The sequence below is a fragment of the Antedon bifida genome, chromosome 8 (assembly GCF_963402885.1).
Source record: "Antedon bifida chromosome 8, ecAntBifi1.1, whole genome shotgun sequence".
Lineage (NCBI taxonomy): Eukaryota > Metazoa > Echinodermata > Crinoidea > Comatulida > Antedonidae > Antedon > Antedon bifida.
This window is the reverse complement of record NC_136233.1, coordinates 13740326-13759999: the sequence shown is the minus strand read 5'-3', so window position 1 is coordinate 13759999 and position 19674 is coordinate 13740326. Positions and strand designations below refer to the sequence as shown.

At 30.8% G+C, this 19674-nt stretch overlaps 1 protein-coding gene across 1 annotated transcript; it reads right to left on the bottom strand.

Moving 5' to 3' along the window:
- Positions 1-1521: 1521 nt before the first annotated feature.
- Positions 1522-19630, bottom strand: LOC144851146 (sorting nexin-21-like). The gene is made up of 3 exons (XM_078708704.1): positions 19199-19630; positions 8349-8488; positions 1522-5349 (listed from the first exon to the last, which is right to left on the bottom strand). The coding sequence occupies exons 1-3, from the start codon at positions 19548-19550 to the stop codon at positions 4672-4674; spliced, it is 1170 nt and encodes a 389-aa protein (XP_078564830.1). The 5' UTR covers positions 19551-19630; the 3' UTR covers positions 1522-4671.
- Positions 19631-19674: the final 44 nt, after the last annotated feature.

Sequence of the window (19674 nt, the reverse complement as noted above, 5' to 3'; positions counted from 1 at the left end):
GACAATGATTTTGATGATATAGATGATTATGTTAACACCGGTGACAATGATGATGATGGTGATTAATACAACATATTAAAATAATTCAACTCTAATAATACACATATAAATAAGTCTTTACAATAAGTAATTACCCCTGAATAAAGGCGTCCCCTGGATATAGGGACTGACCGTAGTGTTTCACGTGACGAGTGGATGTTCTGCTGAATATAGCTATTATAACAATACCTAGTCTGTATTACAGACTATATCTTATTATTTATGTATTATACTCCAGTTGTATTAAGGTGACTAAACTTAATAATTATGATACGATTTAAGAAAATTATAATATAGATATCTAATACCATTATAATAATATAAAAAAAAAACATGGCAACTTGAGTATTCCAAAATATCAACAAATGGAACGAAATATGAAATAAACTTACGGATACTTAATCTTCGTGCGTCTTACTTTATGCTGAACATTACAAGTAACATTATCGTTCTTTACTCTGGTTTTCGTCAGCAAAATTCCACTTTATGTAAGGAAGGGAGTTTCATCAATAACCGATAGCCGGCCATTCAGAAAGGTCGGAATTGGGCGCGTGCGTACTTGAAATGAAAATACGCGCATGATATCAATTATACTTTCGATAGTTGATCGATGACGTTACTGAAATAAAATCCCCGATGCTATAGCAATTAAAATGTATTGTACCTAGGCTATTCGCGTTTGCAATGTAACATTTACCACCGGTGTGCGAAAGCGGCTGCTGGGAGTGCCTGTAAATAAAATTAATTATTTACCTTCTTTTAGGCCTTGCCTTGGCCTAAGTCTAGTCTCTGTATTAGTATTCACTGGGCATTATCCTATACAATCTAGTACCTAGTGGAATCATCAAAGGCCATTTTGTTTCATCAGTGCTAAGCAAGTTAGGTATAAAACCTATAGACCTAAGCCTAGGTAGGCCTACACCGTGTCTCTCATCACTGGGCATAAGCTTGCCGTCGAGCGCGTACAGTCAGTGAGTGCCGTACTTAGTGGGCCTGGGACCAGGACACCGATACTCAATCCAATATCACTCCATTTGGAATCTACTAATGCCAAGTTAGCACTAGAATAAAATAACACCGTGTCCTGCTTGTCTCACCTGCATGTTGTATTCAAATTCACATTTTTATCCTTCTTTCAAAAACGAATTCAAACCGACCGAAATTTTGAAAGTGTCGGTTAGAATTTAACGTGCTTCTGATTGGTTAAAAGTGATCGTCTTACTTAAGTAGTACGCATGCGTAATAATAATTCAGTGTAGTCGTTAGAGGGGGCTAAACAGAAAACTAATAATTCTTAGATATTAAATCGCTCGATTTGTATCCATTATTGTATTACAATTAAAATAATATTACATCGGTGACTGAATCAATGTAAATTGTCAAGCAATATGTAAAACGTTATATTTTTAATTTAAAAAATCCTTATTTGGTTTGTGATATCTAAAAAACAACACACTAAATTGATTGCTTAATTTTGGTGGTGATTTTATTGAATACACTTTAAAAAAAAAACGGTTTTTAACAAATGATTACATTTAATAAAATACAAAACTAAAACTAATGCTGAACATATTTGCACCTATAAAAATATTTTCAAAGTAAAATAATTATTTCAATATTTGGTGTTAATAATGGGATACATTTGAGTATACTTTAGTTTGTGGCCGTTGATGTTGTAAACTCCGGAGTTTTGCTAGCCAATGCAAAATGGGTACTATGGAGATAATGATATTATATACAGCATTAACGACAATGTTACAATATATATGTACAATTTACAAGTACTGACTACAGACATTTGAAGACATTTAATTTGATAATTATTGTAATTGTATTTCTGTTTAAAAGAGAAACAAAAAATATATAGATTTAACAAGAAATTGTTACATGTGATAATGATGATGAACAAGATTATTAAATGATATTATTTGGGCATTACTTTGATTTTAAGAAAGGCCCATTTCACAGCATTCATCATTATACCATGATTATACTCTTATACATTTTAGGTCATATTTCTAAAACCAAACAGCAACAAATCAAGGTGTTTTTCTTTACATTATCAAACAAAACATTTACATTTTTTAAAGCTAATAAAACTATGATACTACAGATGCCATCTGTATTCTTTTACCATACTGGCTCATGTATAATCCCAGCACAAACTATACTACAGTTACATATACAGTATATTATACCACACAGGCTCAGTTACAAACTCACCCTAAAACTCAATATGTGTGGTTATACCAGAGATGTGTGTGGTTATATTAGAGCCAGTACAGTTTAATTATAATTAAACTCTTTGCTTAAAAATTCAGACATTAACAATAATTATATTAAAAATAATATATTGTATATTTATAATATAATAAAAAATATATCATAATACCATTAATATAGTAATTCATAGAATATAAACAAATTATATATATTATTAAATTATGTAATATTCATATATATGTATCTATATATTAAATTTGTAAAAAACATTTATAAAACACTTGATTGATAAAATTGAGTTTAAAATTGATTTTGTGGTGAAAAGATTGCACATACTCAGTTTTCCAATGTTATAATAAAACAATTAATTTTAATAGAAATTCATCATTTCAACAAACAGGTAATTAAAGATACATTTCCGACTCATTCAAGCATATCAATGCATTTTTATAAGGTGAGAGCTTGGCGATTAATACGATATCTAGATAGATCTTATCTTACACATCATTAATCACCAAGCATCAAATAAAAAGTTTATCAAGATTATTTAATATAAATTAATTTAAATGTAAAAGACCTAACAAAATTTATTAGGCCTTTTACATTTAAATGAATTTAATATAAATTTAATATTAATAAAATATCACAAACTAGGATGTAATTAGTATACCTGTTACCAAGAATTTGGGGGAAAAAAGATTGAGATACTAGGTAGGCGATTGTAATTGAGCATAAACTGGGCTGGCTAATTATTCTGCTACATTGAAATTTTTGCACAATGTTTTAATTGTTTAAAAAAATGCTATAATTCTATGTATTTTTGCCTAAATTTTGGTAGATAATTTTGTCACAAATCAATGGAAAAAACCCAGCACATATTCCTATACTAAAAATTGTGTTTTTAAAGTACAAAATGGGTCATTTTCACTTTTCGCTTTGGTGGTGCCTACAAATGACCAACTTTTTTAAAGCACCAGGTATTCACAACTTTGAAACAGCTGTATTTAAGCATTCATAATTCTATTTTTTCACTCTTCATACCTGTGTTGAACTATCTTGTTTTTTTCTCTACAATGAGGAATTACTTACAAATAATGTTCAAAGAGGATAATATATAATATATGTGAAAATGGAAAGAGAAAGTGTAGTTGAGATTAATTAGCATAATTAAGAATCAAAACACAGGATGCAATGCTACATCCCAGCTGATATCTAGCCAATATTTTCACATACTTCTAAACCACATCCTCAAAATATATCTGTCATCTAAAAAGTTTTATATGTAATGAATTTTTAATTGAAATATTAAATATTGTACTTTTGATTATCATATTAATGAATCATTAAAAACTGAACATAAAAATGTATGTTTTACACGTCACATACTACAAAAAAGCTTATAGTGGGTAAATAACATAAATAGCAAATCTCTGTAATGTATCTCTGTAATGTATCTCCACATATGTCAAGTATCGTATGCCCATTCTGTAATACAGTGTCCCACATGGATCACATGTACCAACTGTATTACAGGTTAGCCTATAATACAGGTATCAAAGTCAAAGTGTACTGTCAGAAGAAATTGGTTGTTTTACAAGCAAGATGATACGTGACATCCTTTGGATGAAAATCTTTTATTTGAACTTTAATTGCACTTTCACATTACAAATACAACCTTTCTTAAATATACAACCTACAACCTGTCCACACTATACAATTACACCCACAACTTCACCGTACCTTGTAGTGTGAACTTATCAATATGAATTTTACATTGAATTTTAAATTGAGATAGGAGGCCCATATGTCAACAAATAATTTCTGGTTTAAAAAAAAATGATCTCTTATACAGAATTACAGTTGAAACGAATCAATAATGTTCATGGTTAATTTCAAATCTGAAAACCTTCCTTTTTGTTGTTGTTTATTGTTTGTGAATTAGGCAAGATGAGGTTTTAAATGCTGATAGCTAACAGCAGTTAATAAGACTGCTTTCATTTTACCAAGCACAGAACATTTTTATCAACAGTGGCCTAGGTAAAAGGTTTGAAAGCTGCAAACTGCCATGCCAAATTTAGCCAACTATTATTATTATATTAAAATACACTGTTTCTTAATATGAGATGTTGCATTCTGGGAGCTGATAACTCAGTCAAGAATGGGCGACATCATCACCTATTCTAGTGGCCCTAATTAGAGGCTAAACCACCCTGTTTTCTTTACTGTAATGAACTACAGTGTATAGTAAAATGGCCAAAACACCAGGTTTATTTCGGATATAAAAGTTGTGCTCCAATTATTTTGCTGTTCTATTTATACTAGTATTCATTCTATTTGCTTAATACTACTACAAAACATGAGGAACATAAAAATGGTATATGGTATAAAAATCTGTTGATATCTACAGCACTAAATGTGGGATAAACTTTGTACAACTAAGTCTTCAAGTGTGGGCATTTTTACAGGACCAATTTCATCATCTATATATTTTGATAACGTGTCTTCGAGATCGCGCTTTTCTGCACCTCTGCGCCACCTCATACCAATAACAGTTTGTAGTAATGATATAAAAAATGGGTTTGATTCGTCTTCTCCTATACACTGGAGGGCACACTCGGCAAATGCGGATGCATGCGAATCCCCGTCTTCTAAAGAGGAATACGCAACAACCAATGCGCATAATGTTCTAATAGTGTCCTGATGCTTTTCTCCAAGCATTTTTTCTTGCAGATGTAATGCGTTTTGTAAAAATGGTATCGCTTCTTGGAAGTCGTTCGCGCTTATGTACTTAAAAGCCGTTTTGAGGTCTTTGTTGTAGAAGAAATCTTGAAATTCTGGACAATTTCTAATCTCTTCAAAAGTGTAGATGTGGGTTAAGAACTGTTCAAACGCACGACTTCGCTCTGCAATGAAGTGGTGACGGTAATTGCCAGTGATGGCTTTCTTTGGGAAGGCAACGTGTTCCATAATATGAGGGTATTTGCGTTTTAATACTTTATTAAGAAGGTAAAATTCAGTATATCTTCTGTCAATCAGGGCTTGAGATGTGTCCTTTCCAATTGAACGTTTAACAGCTATTGTATACAACTAAAAATAAAAATACATAAAATTAATTGAAAAAATGAATTTTTTTTTATAAAGAGCGGTGTTCATAGTCTCTGACTGTAGCTTACCTAAATAAGCTAACAATTTTTAGCTTATTATCCATATCTCAAAAAGGCATGGTGTTTGATGGCATGAATCATGGACTACGCCATTTTGAGAGGTGTAAATTTTGTACTTTTAGAGTTCTCTTTAAAGGAGAATAGGATATTGCTAGTTTATCCCGCAAGTTATGCAAGAAATATGCGTTTCAATTAATGTTTTAAACAAACAAAATATAACAAAGCTCCTGTACATTTAAAACTACCTTGTTCATTTTGCAAGCCTCATTTTAAATATTTAATTCTAGCTTTATAAACCTAAAATGTCAAAAACTGCAGACTAATTAATCTAAACCACTCGATCTTGAGAAAATTAAAAAACGGAGAAGTAATTGAAATGATTTTATAATCAAAAGGACATATAGTTTTTAAAAAGTTAAAAATAAAGCAATGTGATTTGCAAAATCTGTTTCCTCGTTGGAAATCTGTGAATTTGTTTCGGAAATCATGTAGCGAAGGTCCTTCTGATTAATTAATAGCTTTACAGATCTTATATACTTATATACATTTAATAACAAAATGGTTTTTATTGGTTGGAATTAATTGAACAGGAAAACCATCATGAAATAGACAATGAAATGATAACCATTAAAAATAGAAAAGGGACTGATAATGAATTAATTTACAGATTTAGGGGAAAAAAGTGATATTTTATATAAAAATAATAGCTATAGAAACATTTTTAACATAACCCTTGTTTCATAGTTTTAGCATTCAACAAGATTCAGTTATCAACAAATTGGTAATGTCATTTTTTTTTAAAGTAGAAAATAATTTGTTTCATTTGTATTAAAGAGATTAACAAAATAGACATTGCTTATACCACTGTTTTGGAGGGGCATTTTTGGTTTAGGTATTTCTTTTTAAATTATGTTCTTGGTTTATCCAGGTAAACTAGGCATCTATCAATATTGTTTTAATCACTGCTATAATGTTAAGAATAAAAAGTAAAGATATATAAACTACACGATTTGTTCATCTGATAGTTCGTCGTGTCCATCATAAAGACTTCCTTCTAATTGACATTATCTAGACGGTAGGAAATGCAGACTTTGCCACTCAAGGCGCTTAGTTTATTGTCTTCCGTTGTTGAGATGGTTTTAGAACAGATAGTTTCTAATTTTGGTCGATATAAATAGTTGCATCCTCTTTAATTAAAACAAGGCTTCGATAAGCTTCAGTTAAATTCAGATTTATTATGCATACAGTACATGCGTATATATTAGTATTAGAAATACAGTAGAACTAGTTGCCAGGTAGAACCCCTTTTAAGTGGCCACCTTCACCTAAACCCAACAAAGTCTCACCTCGAGAGGGGTTACCCCTGAATAGGCTTGGCTGTATATTGATACTCATTGGTTTTTAAACAAAAGAGTCCTCTAAATTACACAAACCAAAAGTGGTGTTTTTAGTCTATGAGTGCTAGCTTACCTGGATAAACCTACATTGGCCTATTCTCTCCGAGAAGAAAGCTACGGGTTCTGAATAGGAGTGTCCTATAAGAGGGTTTTTTTTCTCTGCTTAAACTTAGAGTTTAGGAGATGGGCTTATCGCACAGTTGGTGGGCTTAAACCGAAGGACTAAATTACTGAGGTTTAACCTTTATATCCACACATAGGAAACGTATGAAAGTCACTCAGTGAGCTTGTACAAAAGTTACTACGGTAATAAAATGAATTCATCTGATTTTAATAGCCCTACAGCAATGTATGCGCCTTACATCACAAGTATACACTAATCCAAATTGCTTAGTTTACAATGTGCTTATCAGATGTATACAAGATAATGATTTTTTTTTTAAGCTTTGATTGGCTTCTGACAATCGGTCATTTAATTAACAAATAGGCCTTCAGATTATTGTGATTATCCCATATGGATTTGCTAATTAGTATGCGGAAAAGCTAATGTGAATGATTTGCAGAAATATCTGGTACGGTTGATATCTTATATCTATCTTATCTTTGATATTAACATATTAAATCTAAGGGCCTGTGTAGTTTGGATTAAAATTAATGTTTAAAATGAATTGGTAAACTAATAATAGTAAAGAAATGAAAAAACGAATAAATATAATAATAGATGAAAAATAAAATACATAGATGAATGAAAGGATGCATAAATGAATGTGTAAATAAATAAAAAGGAATATTAAAAATGAGAATAAAAGATATGCAAAAATAAAGATTGAAAGAATAATAATAATATAAATTCATACTATCAATTTAAAAAATGCAATAAACATACACTATTCGTTAGAAGAAAAAAAAAAATGAAAAAAATTGCGTTTTGATTGTGGTATTATTAAATCATTCGGCTTAAAGCTATGTATGCTCTGTTAGATTAATTCGATATGAGTACAGAAAGGTCAATTTGGTGCTGCGAAGGGGGGCAGTTTGAAACTTAGCAGTGTTCCGTTGAAAGTCAGAGGTGTAAGAAATGACAAGTGATACGAGAGGGTTCATGTCGTACCGGCTTCCTGGTAGATACCAGATTTCCCCGTTGCACCAATTTCACTTTGTAACGTATGCAGTGTGCCTTTTTAGTTGGGATTTTTTGACCTGGTTTAAAACAAGGTTGTGATCTCTAACCATGTTATACTAATCCAGTCAGGAAACTGTTTAGTAGCCGATAACTATACCAAAGTGCTACTGTTTTTTAGGTTGAAACTGTGAACTTTTATTTTATTTATTTGTAAATATTCAGCAGAATGACCAACATGAGTGTCATATTGGCTTTATGAGTGAGTACACATTGTCTATGTTTTTATTTATCTCATAGATTTTCTACATATTATTTTACAGTGGAAGACTTGATAAATTTTGTATTCTTTATTAAGTTTAATAATGATAATTAAAATATCTATTGAACAAATAAAAAACATACCACAAAACGTTTATGGCCATCTCGCATGGTCTTGGCTGATGCAACTTCAAAACTTGTTCTTCCTTGCTGAAATTTTGCAATTTTACCAAGATCATATTCTTTTGGCGGATGGTTTCGTATTCCACCTAAGCAATCAACTTCTGCAAAACATTAAAAGAAAACAAAATATAGAAGATTTATTGAATCAATTTGTTATTATTGCATACAGGCGTTTAAACAAACATGATGTCAAACCTATTAAAATATAAAAATAGTTTTCTATGTTACCAAAAGTAAGGCTATAAAGTCAACAACCTCAAATTCAAAATTTGCTATATTATTACAACACAGACAAGGTTGTGTAATATTAGCAATAATAATATATGCATAGGTGACATTTCTGCGCGTCGATCTTCATCATGACACGTCAAGAAATTGGTGATGGAACCAAAAGAGCAACATGCAACATTAGTATGGTTAAACATGTTTCTCCTCGTCCATTATCTTTGGTTCAAGTGCTGATAAGTTCAAGAGGTTGATATCTAGGCTTACAAAGAAAAAACTTAGACAAGACATCACCATATTTTCATAAGACATTATTTTTGAAGACCTGGCTAGAAATGTGGTTTTTAGGGCATGAGTCAAAAAGAAAATTATGAACATATCTTGATGTCTTCAAGAAATCAGATAATTCAATATTACTTCTTAGATCCTAAGATAAGAAGCTAAGGTCTGACAAGTCCTTCCTGTGTCACTTGACAATTATGCAAATGATGTGCCTATTTTAAGAAAGATTCATACTTATCATGCAAGCTGTGGTTTGTAACACAGTTTGAAAATGCAAAAATCGTGAGTCAATGAGAATGATGGTAACTAAAACTCGCCCTCACAACAGAACATGTCTACGGCACCTGTTAATTGTGAACCACACTATATTTCGGCTAATGAGGTTGTTATGTATATATGTCAGGCTAGACTGTCAACTGTATAAGTAATTCCGGCTTGTCCTCGCATGACCCGGTTTGATTTCTCAAGAGGGAAGTTCGGGTCACGAAGTAAAGCTGGGGGTGCGCCTCTTGGGAGTTGCTTATACCCTTCCAGAAGACCAGTTGCTGCGATACGGTTCTCCATGCATTACTAATGACAGATTTACATGGGTACATGACAGCACTCGTCAAGTCTGCATCAATGGCTAATATCAATTTAATGATCTATAGTCGTAATAAAAATATGATGGAGCGAGAAATCGGCAAAGAAAGCTGGGAAATATCACGATAACATTCTCCAGTATATCATGTACTTTATGACTTAATTCTAAATATCTTGTACATCTATGAATAATGTCAAGCCAATTACATTAAGTTTTATGAATGTGGTAGAGTAACACATTACAATGATTATCATCATTACTCACACATAGGAGGGGTACTTTATTAATCCTGGGAGTTTCTATGAGTTTTCTTAAATGTCTTTCAAAAAAAAAAAAGTAGCAATATTAATCTTTTTTTGTTATTGTTGTAATTAGAATGATGAAGTATAGTATCTTTCATAAAACAAATCCAAATCAAATTCAGTTTATTAATTCCAAAAAAATTAAAATCATCTGTATTTATGTACAGACACTGAATATCTATGATATTGACAACCTTAACATCACAAGATAAGATTATTCCACAAAAAATGATATTAGAAAAGGACATGCGAAATTTGTTTTGACTTGTCATAAAACTTGTAAGAATTTCTTAAAATGAAAATTTATTGATTGAACTATGTAATGATTGAAACAATAAAATACACCCACTATTATATGATAAAACGTGAATCACTAGGAAAACCCCTTTTACGTAAAAAAAACAAAAAACTGGACACTGATGACTGTTGGGTCAAAAACCTTATGACCGCCGCCCTTTAAATCCCTGGCGACCATTACACACATATTGACCAGAGTGCTTGAACGAATCTTTACACCTGTATACCCTAATTTAACGACACATAATATATCTTAATTAACAAGTGTTACTAATCAATTAAACATGTGTATAACATGTTGTTAATTAGTCAACGACATAAAATCAGGTACAAGCTCACTGTGCATTGATTATCATTAGATCAATCTTGTGGCATATAATTTTAAATATTGAACAATACAAATGTATTCAAACACTTGAAAGCAAGGAATTAGAAAGTTATAGGTCCAAATTTTATATTTACAATACACTAATAAAATTCAATATCTTATATATCATTAATTATTCATTAAATTAAATATGCATAAAAAAGTGAACTTTGTACCTAACTCCTATCCATACTCTAATAATTACAAAGTCTGAATCCCTTTCTAGATATGTTAATAATTAAACATTTCTGTTTGACCTGCAATCGGTAATAAGTTTCCATCCTCCGGAAATAATTTTGATAGTATTTCATTCAAATCGGGAAAAAGTTTGTTAATTTTTAATATCCTATCATTAACACTAAAAGATATAGTTGTAGGGGTCATAAGATAAGCAGGCAATTAGGGCAGAGTGGGATTTTTGGATCTGTTCAACTGGTACTTGCTGTTTCTTGTTTCATTAGTAAAATATTGAGATTTTTCAACTTCTGCTTATCAACAATGGTGAACAGGTTTTCCTTAAAAAGGAAAATGTAACTGTGTTGTAGATTTTAGTTATGATGCTCCTCTTCCAAACCAAGTGGGCACGGTTCAAATCATATATGAATCAAATAGAATATTTCAAGAACACTTCATAAATCACATGTTAAAAGTATTCATGCTTATTTCTTTTTTATCCCATTTCCATTTTTGTATTGTATTTTTATTTTGTTGTTGTTTTTTTCCATCTGTCATGTCGATAAAATGGAAATCTGTTGGTAAGATGTTTTCCCTAAATCATAGAAATAATTTTTCCACTTCAATATTTTCACTACAGATATATTTGTCTATAAACTCTGAACTAGCAATTAAACACGTCTTAGGTGTTTTTTAGATACAAATAATTTTCTTCAAGAAGTTAGCACAAGATTTAAAAGCGCTACTTGAATTAAATGAATAATTATGCTTAATAACTTCACCTCTAATCAAATCGAACAGACCTACAAAACAACAATTAAAAATTATACCCAATTACTGTAACAATGTCAGGTAACCACTTTTAAATAAAAGCACCAAATTGATGTGAACCTAGCGGAAAATCAAATTGATTAGTTACAAGATTTTCCAATTGTTTTGATCCTATAGGAAGACAAAGCTGTTTTCTTTTGACACTTTTTGTCGAATGTAATCAGTTATATTTCCTGTCGTACCTTATGTCTAAATGTAGTCTAATCAGGCGGTAATGTTTCTCTAACTAGCTTTTAATGCATTATCTTTTTCTGGAAACCAAACCCAAAATTATTAAAATTATGAAATTATTGTTTATCATTAAGGTAATTTACAAGTGTGGTTTTTAAAATTGTTAATTTAATCATCTGAATAAATTGCTTTTTTTTTTTAAAGACAAAGACATGAGTCCATCCGTCAAAAATGGAAAACTCAACAAACTAGAATTTGTAGCAGAAAGGGCAATGTGAAATTTGTTTTTCAATATAGACGTTTATTTCAGAAGGCATTCACTACAATAAATAATGTGTATGATTAAGATACTAATGAAATTCTTGCTAAAATAATTGAAATATAGTTACTGCAGTAGCATCATTTTTTACATGGTCAATTTATTTTCTAACTCGGCATAAAGTTTCAAATACTTCTAATCAAAATTACATTGAAGAAATGAAATTGTAGAAACATTCAAAACATGCACTGATTTCTTAATGTCTTGTAATCCTTTGGAATGAGAAATTAAATGTTTAAAAACTGATAATTTCTTATCGTACAGTGCAATTTAAAGTTGTGTAATATTGTATTAACAATTAATATAATTCATGGTCAATTCAATAAAACTATAAAATCATTGCAAATGTTATTTCAGATTTCATGGCTATTTAGAATGTTTCATTATGTGCCTCCAGCATTTTTTTATTTTTAGTTCTAAATTTAGTTCAGTTCATCTATTAAACAAAAAATCAATTAGATATTTGACATAAGAGTTTTAATATAACTTATGAAAAATAAAAATATTTTAAATGTATATATCTATGTCATAAAATTTCATATTGTAATAACAATAAAACTCTTTTTAATAGCAAAATATAAATCTAACATTTTACATGGTACATCGTTATGTCTGTTAGTAAGTAATTTTAAACACATTATTGAAAGCAACGTCTAAGGCCCTACTGTATAAGACCCACTATCATCAAGAACATGTGAGTGTACTAAAGGGGACAAATTGGGCAGCTTCCAAAAGTTTTTGATGTTTGCCAAGTTGTGGTTATAAATAATTATGAAACTTAAATTTACACCGCACCCACACATCAAACCACATGTTGGACTTGTACAGCAAAAAAGACAGATGCATGTTTTGCTTGTGTTAGGAAGATACAGTCTATATGTATGTTGAGCTACAAGTCTATTTTAAGTTTAATACTCAGCTGCTAAAATATCTTTGCTATTTCTTAAACTAAAGCCATGAACCTAGGAAACATGGGAGTACAAAGATACTCAATTCAAAGAAGATACACCCACCCACCTCTCAGTCACCTTCCACTCTGGGACGGTTTGTAAATGTAGTTTAAACAACCTTCCCAGTACAATTCAGTCATTTTGATACACATGTGTATGGATGAAAATAAGTAACAAGTAAACAATAGCAAAACAACGATGCATAGCGATTACTCTCAATTTTAATATTATAAGATACTTACTTGAGAAGCCGCAGAGAAAAAGATTCTTAAAGAACAACCGGATACGATACATTGCTGTTGATGATGTAGCGCACCAAGACTAACCAAAATATAATGCTCCTCACTTCCACGTTAAAAAGCTGCCAGAGACACCGATAAATTGTCACTTGACAACTGATATAACTACTTTTATGTTTTCCAACTGTTGCAATTTCTTCAAAAATGATCTTCTTCTGCTAAAGTTCTCTTACAGTTTCTTCACATTCAATATTCCATAGAACTAACAGCCATCTAAGTTTGACAGTACGGATTCTTTAGTAAACTTCTTATTACTGGTAATGCCCGCTTTGAAGATTTATACTGTTTTAAAGACTAGCACTTCCTATCGTAGTATGGGAACAAGATACTACACCAAGTATTTATCTCATTAGTATACACAACAGAGATTTTCACCCTGGCTGTCCTGTTCCCACGATTAAATTCATGTCGTACTGTATCAAAAAACGTTTATATACGCTCGCTGCCAAGTTCTTGACTCGAGTTTGTTGATCAGGGGAGTTTCCTCTCATTTGGTGATGTCATCAGACATGCAAATTAGCTGGCAGGAAGGACTCGATCAGAAGTCACTGGAACATTTGCAATATTGGTTAGCAACAGAAATGATGTGAGTAACGAATAGAATAACATGCCCACACAACAGACTTATTAAAATTGGTTAGATATGATATGGTAAAAATCCTATGGGTTATGTGTTCAAATCCTATGATTACTGTATGTGTTCAAATCATATGGTTGTGGTAAATTATGTTTGTGTTCAAATCATATGTTTATGTGTTCAAATCCTATGGATAGGTGTTCAAATCCTATATCTATGTGTCCAAATTCTATATCTATGTGTCCAAATCCTATATCTATGTGTCCAAATCCTATATCTATGTGTTCAAATCCTATGGTTTAATGTTTAACTATCTTTATGTGGTTACATTCTATGTTTATGTGTTCAAATGTCTCTTTCTGATCACGTATCAAAGTTGTTCTCATTGGCAACACAATGGTGTTACCTAAACAATGATTATACCTAAATCTGACAAAGAGTTTTTATTTCTTTTCCATAATGTTAGTTTGACAAAAAAAAGTGTCATCTCCCTTAATATGGTATTGATATATGGTAGTTATATGACATTGTCACATAAAGTTGATACTGTAAACAGAGCTTAAGTATTACTATAATTAGATATTGACAGTTGTCTTGATCTTTCAATATTAGTTATTCACATACATCCAATAAATAATAATTGAATGTACATTATTTAAAGCTGATTTCTGTAATATAAATAAGCTCTCTCTACACTATCAAACTTTATGTTACAAAAAATGTGATGTGCCCATATATGAACATGATGATGTCATATCACTACCATATTTGGGTATATCACTACATATCGGGCACATCACACTTTTTTTTTTGTCATTTGATAGTGTAGACAGAGCTTTACAATAATACAATAGGATGTATTATTTATGAATAAATTGAAAACATAATTATATGTCTATGATTATTCATGAACCTAAATATAAACCAATCAGTGAGCTATATTATATTAAGTTTAATAATCTATAATTTAATAACATAAGCTGTTAAAATTGTAAGGTAGACCATAGGGAGTTTGTTTCTATTTAACAACAACTGTGACCTCTCGTTTACGGAGAACAAAAAAATTAAAAGTTAATGGTTTTAATAATAATAGCTGTATAAATGCCCTTTTCTGTAGTTGCTCAGTGCCTAGTATGCATAATTTCAGGACATACTCTAGGTATTATGTTTATACTGTATATTATTTGTATCATATGCACACAGCTTCATGCTGAATACTACATTGTTAATCCTTCCTATATATTCATTACTATATATTTAGGAAGAATTGACTCGATTCTGATATTAGTGTTTTATTTTGGGGTGTCAGTGAGGGGGCGGGGAAGGTGTTTGGGGGTGTGTTTAGTATGTATTCCTTATGACAACATTGTTTAATACATTCATGTTGATATACTGTGGTGTTAAAAGAACAAAATAAATTCAAACATTCAATGTAAAGTTGTTTTCTATATTATTATTACGGTCTGTAATATACAGAAAGGCATTCTTGAATAAGAATTGGTATTAATGTAAACATTTTAATAGTAAAAAAAATGTTTATGTTTCAACGTAAAAGACCTTGTAATGAGCTAATTTTGCTCTAAAAATACATCACCTTGAGTTATGTCAACAACTTTGAGATAACTTTACAGTTTTAATACAGATATTAAAAATTCTGATTTTAATATCTGATTTGAAATATAATATTTGATACACTATCAGTCATATAATCTATAGTTTTATCACAATATATCAGATATAATAATCTTTTAAATTAAAGTATTAATTTATTATTTTATAATCAGATTTCATACAATAGGCCCTTGACAAATTAGCTGTGTATCCTTTAGTTAACATCCTCCATATCAGCTTCAAGGCATTCAATAATGTATAAAAAATCTCATTTTTCACACATTTCCCTTTACACTAATAAAGACAATAATACTGTTAATATATAACATTTTACAAAAAAAACAAGATTTTTGTGTGGGCACGATATTGTTTCATTATTTCTTCCCTTTATAATACTAGAACAAGGGTACATTATTTATAAATCATTTAAATTAAAAAAATGTCAACTGTTTAAAAATTAAAAGCCTATTTACATTACCTTGGAAACAGTAGGGCAAGGGTATTCACATTTACAAAATTACTCTATTTAATTTCTAAATTAAAATATTTCGCAAAATGACTAAAAGTAGGAAACAATTTTACATGCTTTGTTTAAAATCATTAATTACAAATAATCAAATTAATAAAAATGTTTTCTGTCATACTACTACAAGTAATGGAGAAAAAAGGTATACAAACCATGGAGGAATGGTCTATAACAATACCTGTGGCAAGTATTCACCAATCACACTTAAGTGAGATATTTCCTTTGAATATTAAGTATTTCACTTAACTTAATAAATATATTAATATTACTTAAATTGTATTCACTTAGATAGGAGACTTTTTTTAATTTTAAGGGAAAGTGTTTCCTTTAGCCTAGTGGTAAATACGGCCACTGGTCCTGTTGGATACAGTTTTAAAACCCTCATCTGGGACACCTCTTTTCAAGGGAAACTCTTAACAAATGGACACTTTCTCATAAACAAACAGGCAATATGTGTCTCAACATTACAGACAACCCCTACCCAAATTTGGGGTTCTGATATACTTGAAATGCACCCCGAAACATATACTGTATGCAAAAGTGCTAAATATATTGAATACGGTCAGATTAAGATCATCATTTAATATTAGATCGTTAATTATTTCTATTGTCAAGTCGTCCCTTTGGCATTTTAAAACCCGTTGGCGCGTGTCACTTTACATTGCCTATGGGTAAATCTAAATATAGTTCACATTTTCTCAGTTATCATAGTCTATTTGTCGTTCATTCTTATAGCATATGCAATATCTTGACGCCTACACACAGGTACAGTACCTTGAAATAAGACAGGGTTTATCTTTAACGCAACACCACAGCTGTGAAAATCGCATAAAACAACTTGGCTTATCAAATAATCAAATTATTTCGATTAGATTTAAATACTAGGTGTGGCGTTTCCTACCGCACATCCGTAGACATGCTCTTGTTAGAATGATCAGTTTCATTGTAACATACAATTTAACGAGGCCTGACCCACCCACTTGCTGTACATGTGATGCATAGATTGTTTGTCCTTATAGTGAACTTTCGGCCATTGCGGCAAATAGGTTAATTATTGGTAACATTGCAATCAGCATGTTCACAAAGTCACCTGTTTAGAATTAGATAATTATAGTGTCATTGGTTAATTGGTAGGATTCGTCATTGTTTTCACTAGCCTGTTGGGCAAGTTACCTGTAGATTTTACTAGCCCGAATGGCATGTGAACTTCTTGCAGTATATCACAAGTTCAGAATGAATATATTTAACTAATTATTAGTGTCATTTAATGATTAATTGGAATTGTACTATTGTAAATGGTGGGTGGGGATGTCAAATCATTTATGTTAAAAACAACAAAAATGTATTTGTTGCCTAAATAGTAGTTGTACATTTTAACATATTTTAATTAACTATCACCATCTTTTTCTATAATTGTTTTATTTGCCAAATAATTTTAATTATATGTAAAAAAAAAAAGGAAGTTTCTTACACAATAAAATTTATGGAAATTTTTCTGTTTAGTCACTCAATATAATCAGCACCGATTCATTTGCCATACGTTGACTGGGGGAAAGACTAATTATACACACGCAAACGGGATACTGATTGTTGTACGTCAATGCGTTCTTACACACCTTCATTCACCTTTGTCATATTCTCTAAGGTATTTTAATTAGTATTTTATGTCATATTGTCATTCTTTTTAATTGTGATACGTCATGGAGCAAGGTGTCAGCCCCTTTAGGGTGATGTATAGGTTGATAATTCTTGTAATTTTATAATCACAATCAAGATTGGAGGAATAACAGCAAAAAGGGTTTGAACACCTAAAGCTCTGTCTACCACTATGTAATGTTATGTGACAAAAAAATGTGCCCATATATGGACATGATGATGTCATATCACTACCATATTTGGGAATATCACTATCATATTTGGGCACATCACACTTTATTTTGTCAAACTAGTTTGATAGTGTAGACAGAGCTTTATAATAATAATAACTGAATGAATTTTAAATTATTTATCTACATGATGATTATATTTTATTCTATGAATGTATACCAACAACACAATAATAAACTAAAATAATAATAAATTATTTTGGAATTATTAATGAAAATATTGGGTTAACAGTTCTCTTTTAAAAATGATAAATATATATTTATATAGACATTTTTAATAAATAATTTTATTTCTTTCATCTTTATCCTAATATTGTTTTATCTTATGAAAAATGTTTCATGATGAATAAATTATATTTGATTTGAATAACATAATTATCAGGTTAAATTTCAAATAATTTGTATAATTTCTTTTTGTAAATCAATATATATCAAATTGTAATCTTTACCCTGTGAAAATTGTATTCATAAATCAATAGAAGGTATTACAGTGCACAAATTAATAAGATTTAGTTCTGTTTCGATCAAAGATTTGCAACAGAAATATACATTAAAGTTATGGACACGATGTCATAATACTACCATATTTGGGCACATCACACCTTTTTTTGTCAAGCTAGTTTGATAGTGTAGATAGAGCTTAAGGATGGAGAGTTTGCTAAGAGTCCTGAAGCATATCTAGATCTGGCATGTCAAACCGCACTTTTTAAAAACTATTTTATTGGGCACTTTTCTTTGTCTCAGATTTCTTTCACTGGAATATCATTTATCAGCAGAATGCAATTTTTAGGTTATCAATTACAGCCAGAGTTGTTTTAATACAACCAACAGTAAAGTAACCTGGGATTTTTATGTAAAGTCATGTTATTGATGATGTTGCTTCTGGCACCAGGTGTGTAGCAAATTGATTGGTGGATAAACATTTATCTCAAACCACCAGGTAGTCAGCCAAATAAAGTATGATGTCATACAAGGATGGCAATGTGAAGTCTGCTGCAATTTGTAAATGGTATGCTGGTGGTGTACAGAGTAAAATAAAAATTAACATTGCACGTATTGTTTGTACCAGGGGTATTTCACAATATATATCGGCCACCATTCATTTTAGGCATTCATAAATGATCAGACACTGCTAAGTATGCTTACTTAATTGCATAATAAAATATGAACAGGTCTATAAACAAATCACATCAGAATAAGCCACCACACCGTCTGTTTGTACATGTGTAGATGATGATCATCATCATGATCATGTTGCTTCCCACCCACCTAATACTAATAGAATTTTAGTTTGAAACAAAAATGAATGAGCGGTATAAAATAATTATATAGACATATATTTTATTTTCATATAATAATAATAATAAATAAATCAGTTTTTGCACATTGTATATTATTTCATATTTTTTACCTTTTTTATTAGACTGCTGAGTAGCACCTAGGGCTGTTTGAAACCCCAAAACGGCTGTTTCACTGTTCGATCGTTCTCTTCCTTGTATAGAATCCTTTGATTTGTTTCTAGCCCAAAAAATGTCATCGTCCGCACTAGCAACCGACGGCGAAAACGACGAAGAGAATGAGGGTTCATGCTCCCCGTGATGTAACGTCAGGCGTCCAGTGAACTCTAACAGGAAATCTTCATCTTCAAGTTCGCTCTCAGATGCTGAGCTAACGGGATCATCAATTTTGATATCGCATGCAACTTTCTTTCTTGATGCCATAGTCAAGATGTGATTAGGAATATAGGCATTTTTTAAAATCATACACTAACGTAAATTTAGTTTAAACATTTTGAAACCACCCAAAAAAAGCTGGTTAATTTAAGCACGGCAGCTTAGACGACGATCCCATTTATTATTTTGGTAGCATATATCGCATCCTGTCTAA

Coding starts and splice junctions, on each gene's coding strand:
- LOC144851146 (XM_078708704.1), bottom strand. CDS start 19,550: ATGATTTTAAAAAATGCCTATATTCCTAATCACATCTTGACTATGGCA. Junction 8,489..19,198: donor TCAGCAGTCTAATAAAAAAG/GTAAAAAATATG, acceptor AATGTTTTGCAG/AAGTTGATTGCTTAGGTGGA. Junction 5,350..8,348: donor ATGGCCATAAACGTTTTGTG/GTATGTTTTTTA, acceptor TTTTATTTTTAG/TTGTATACAATAGCTGTTAA.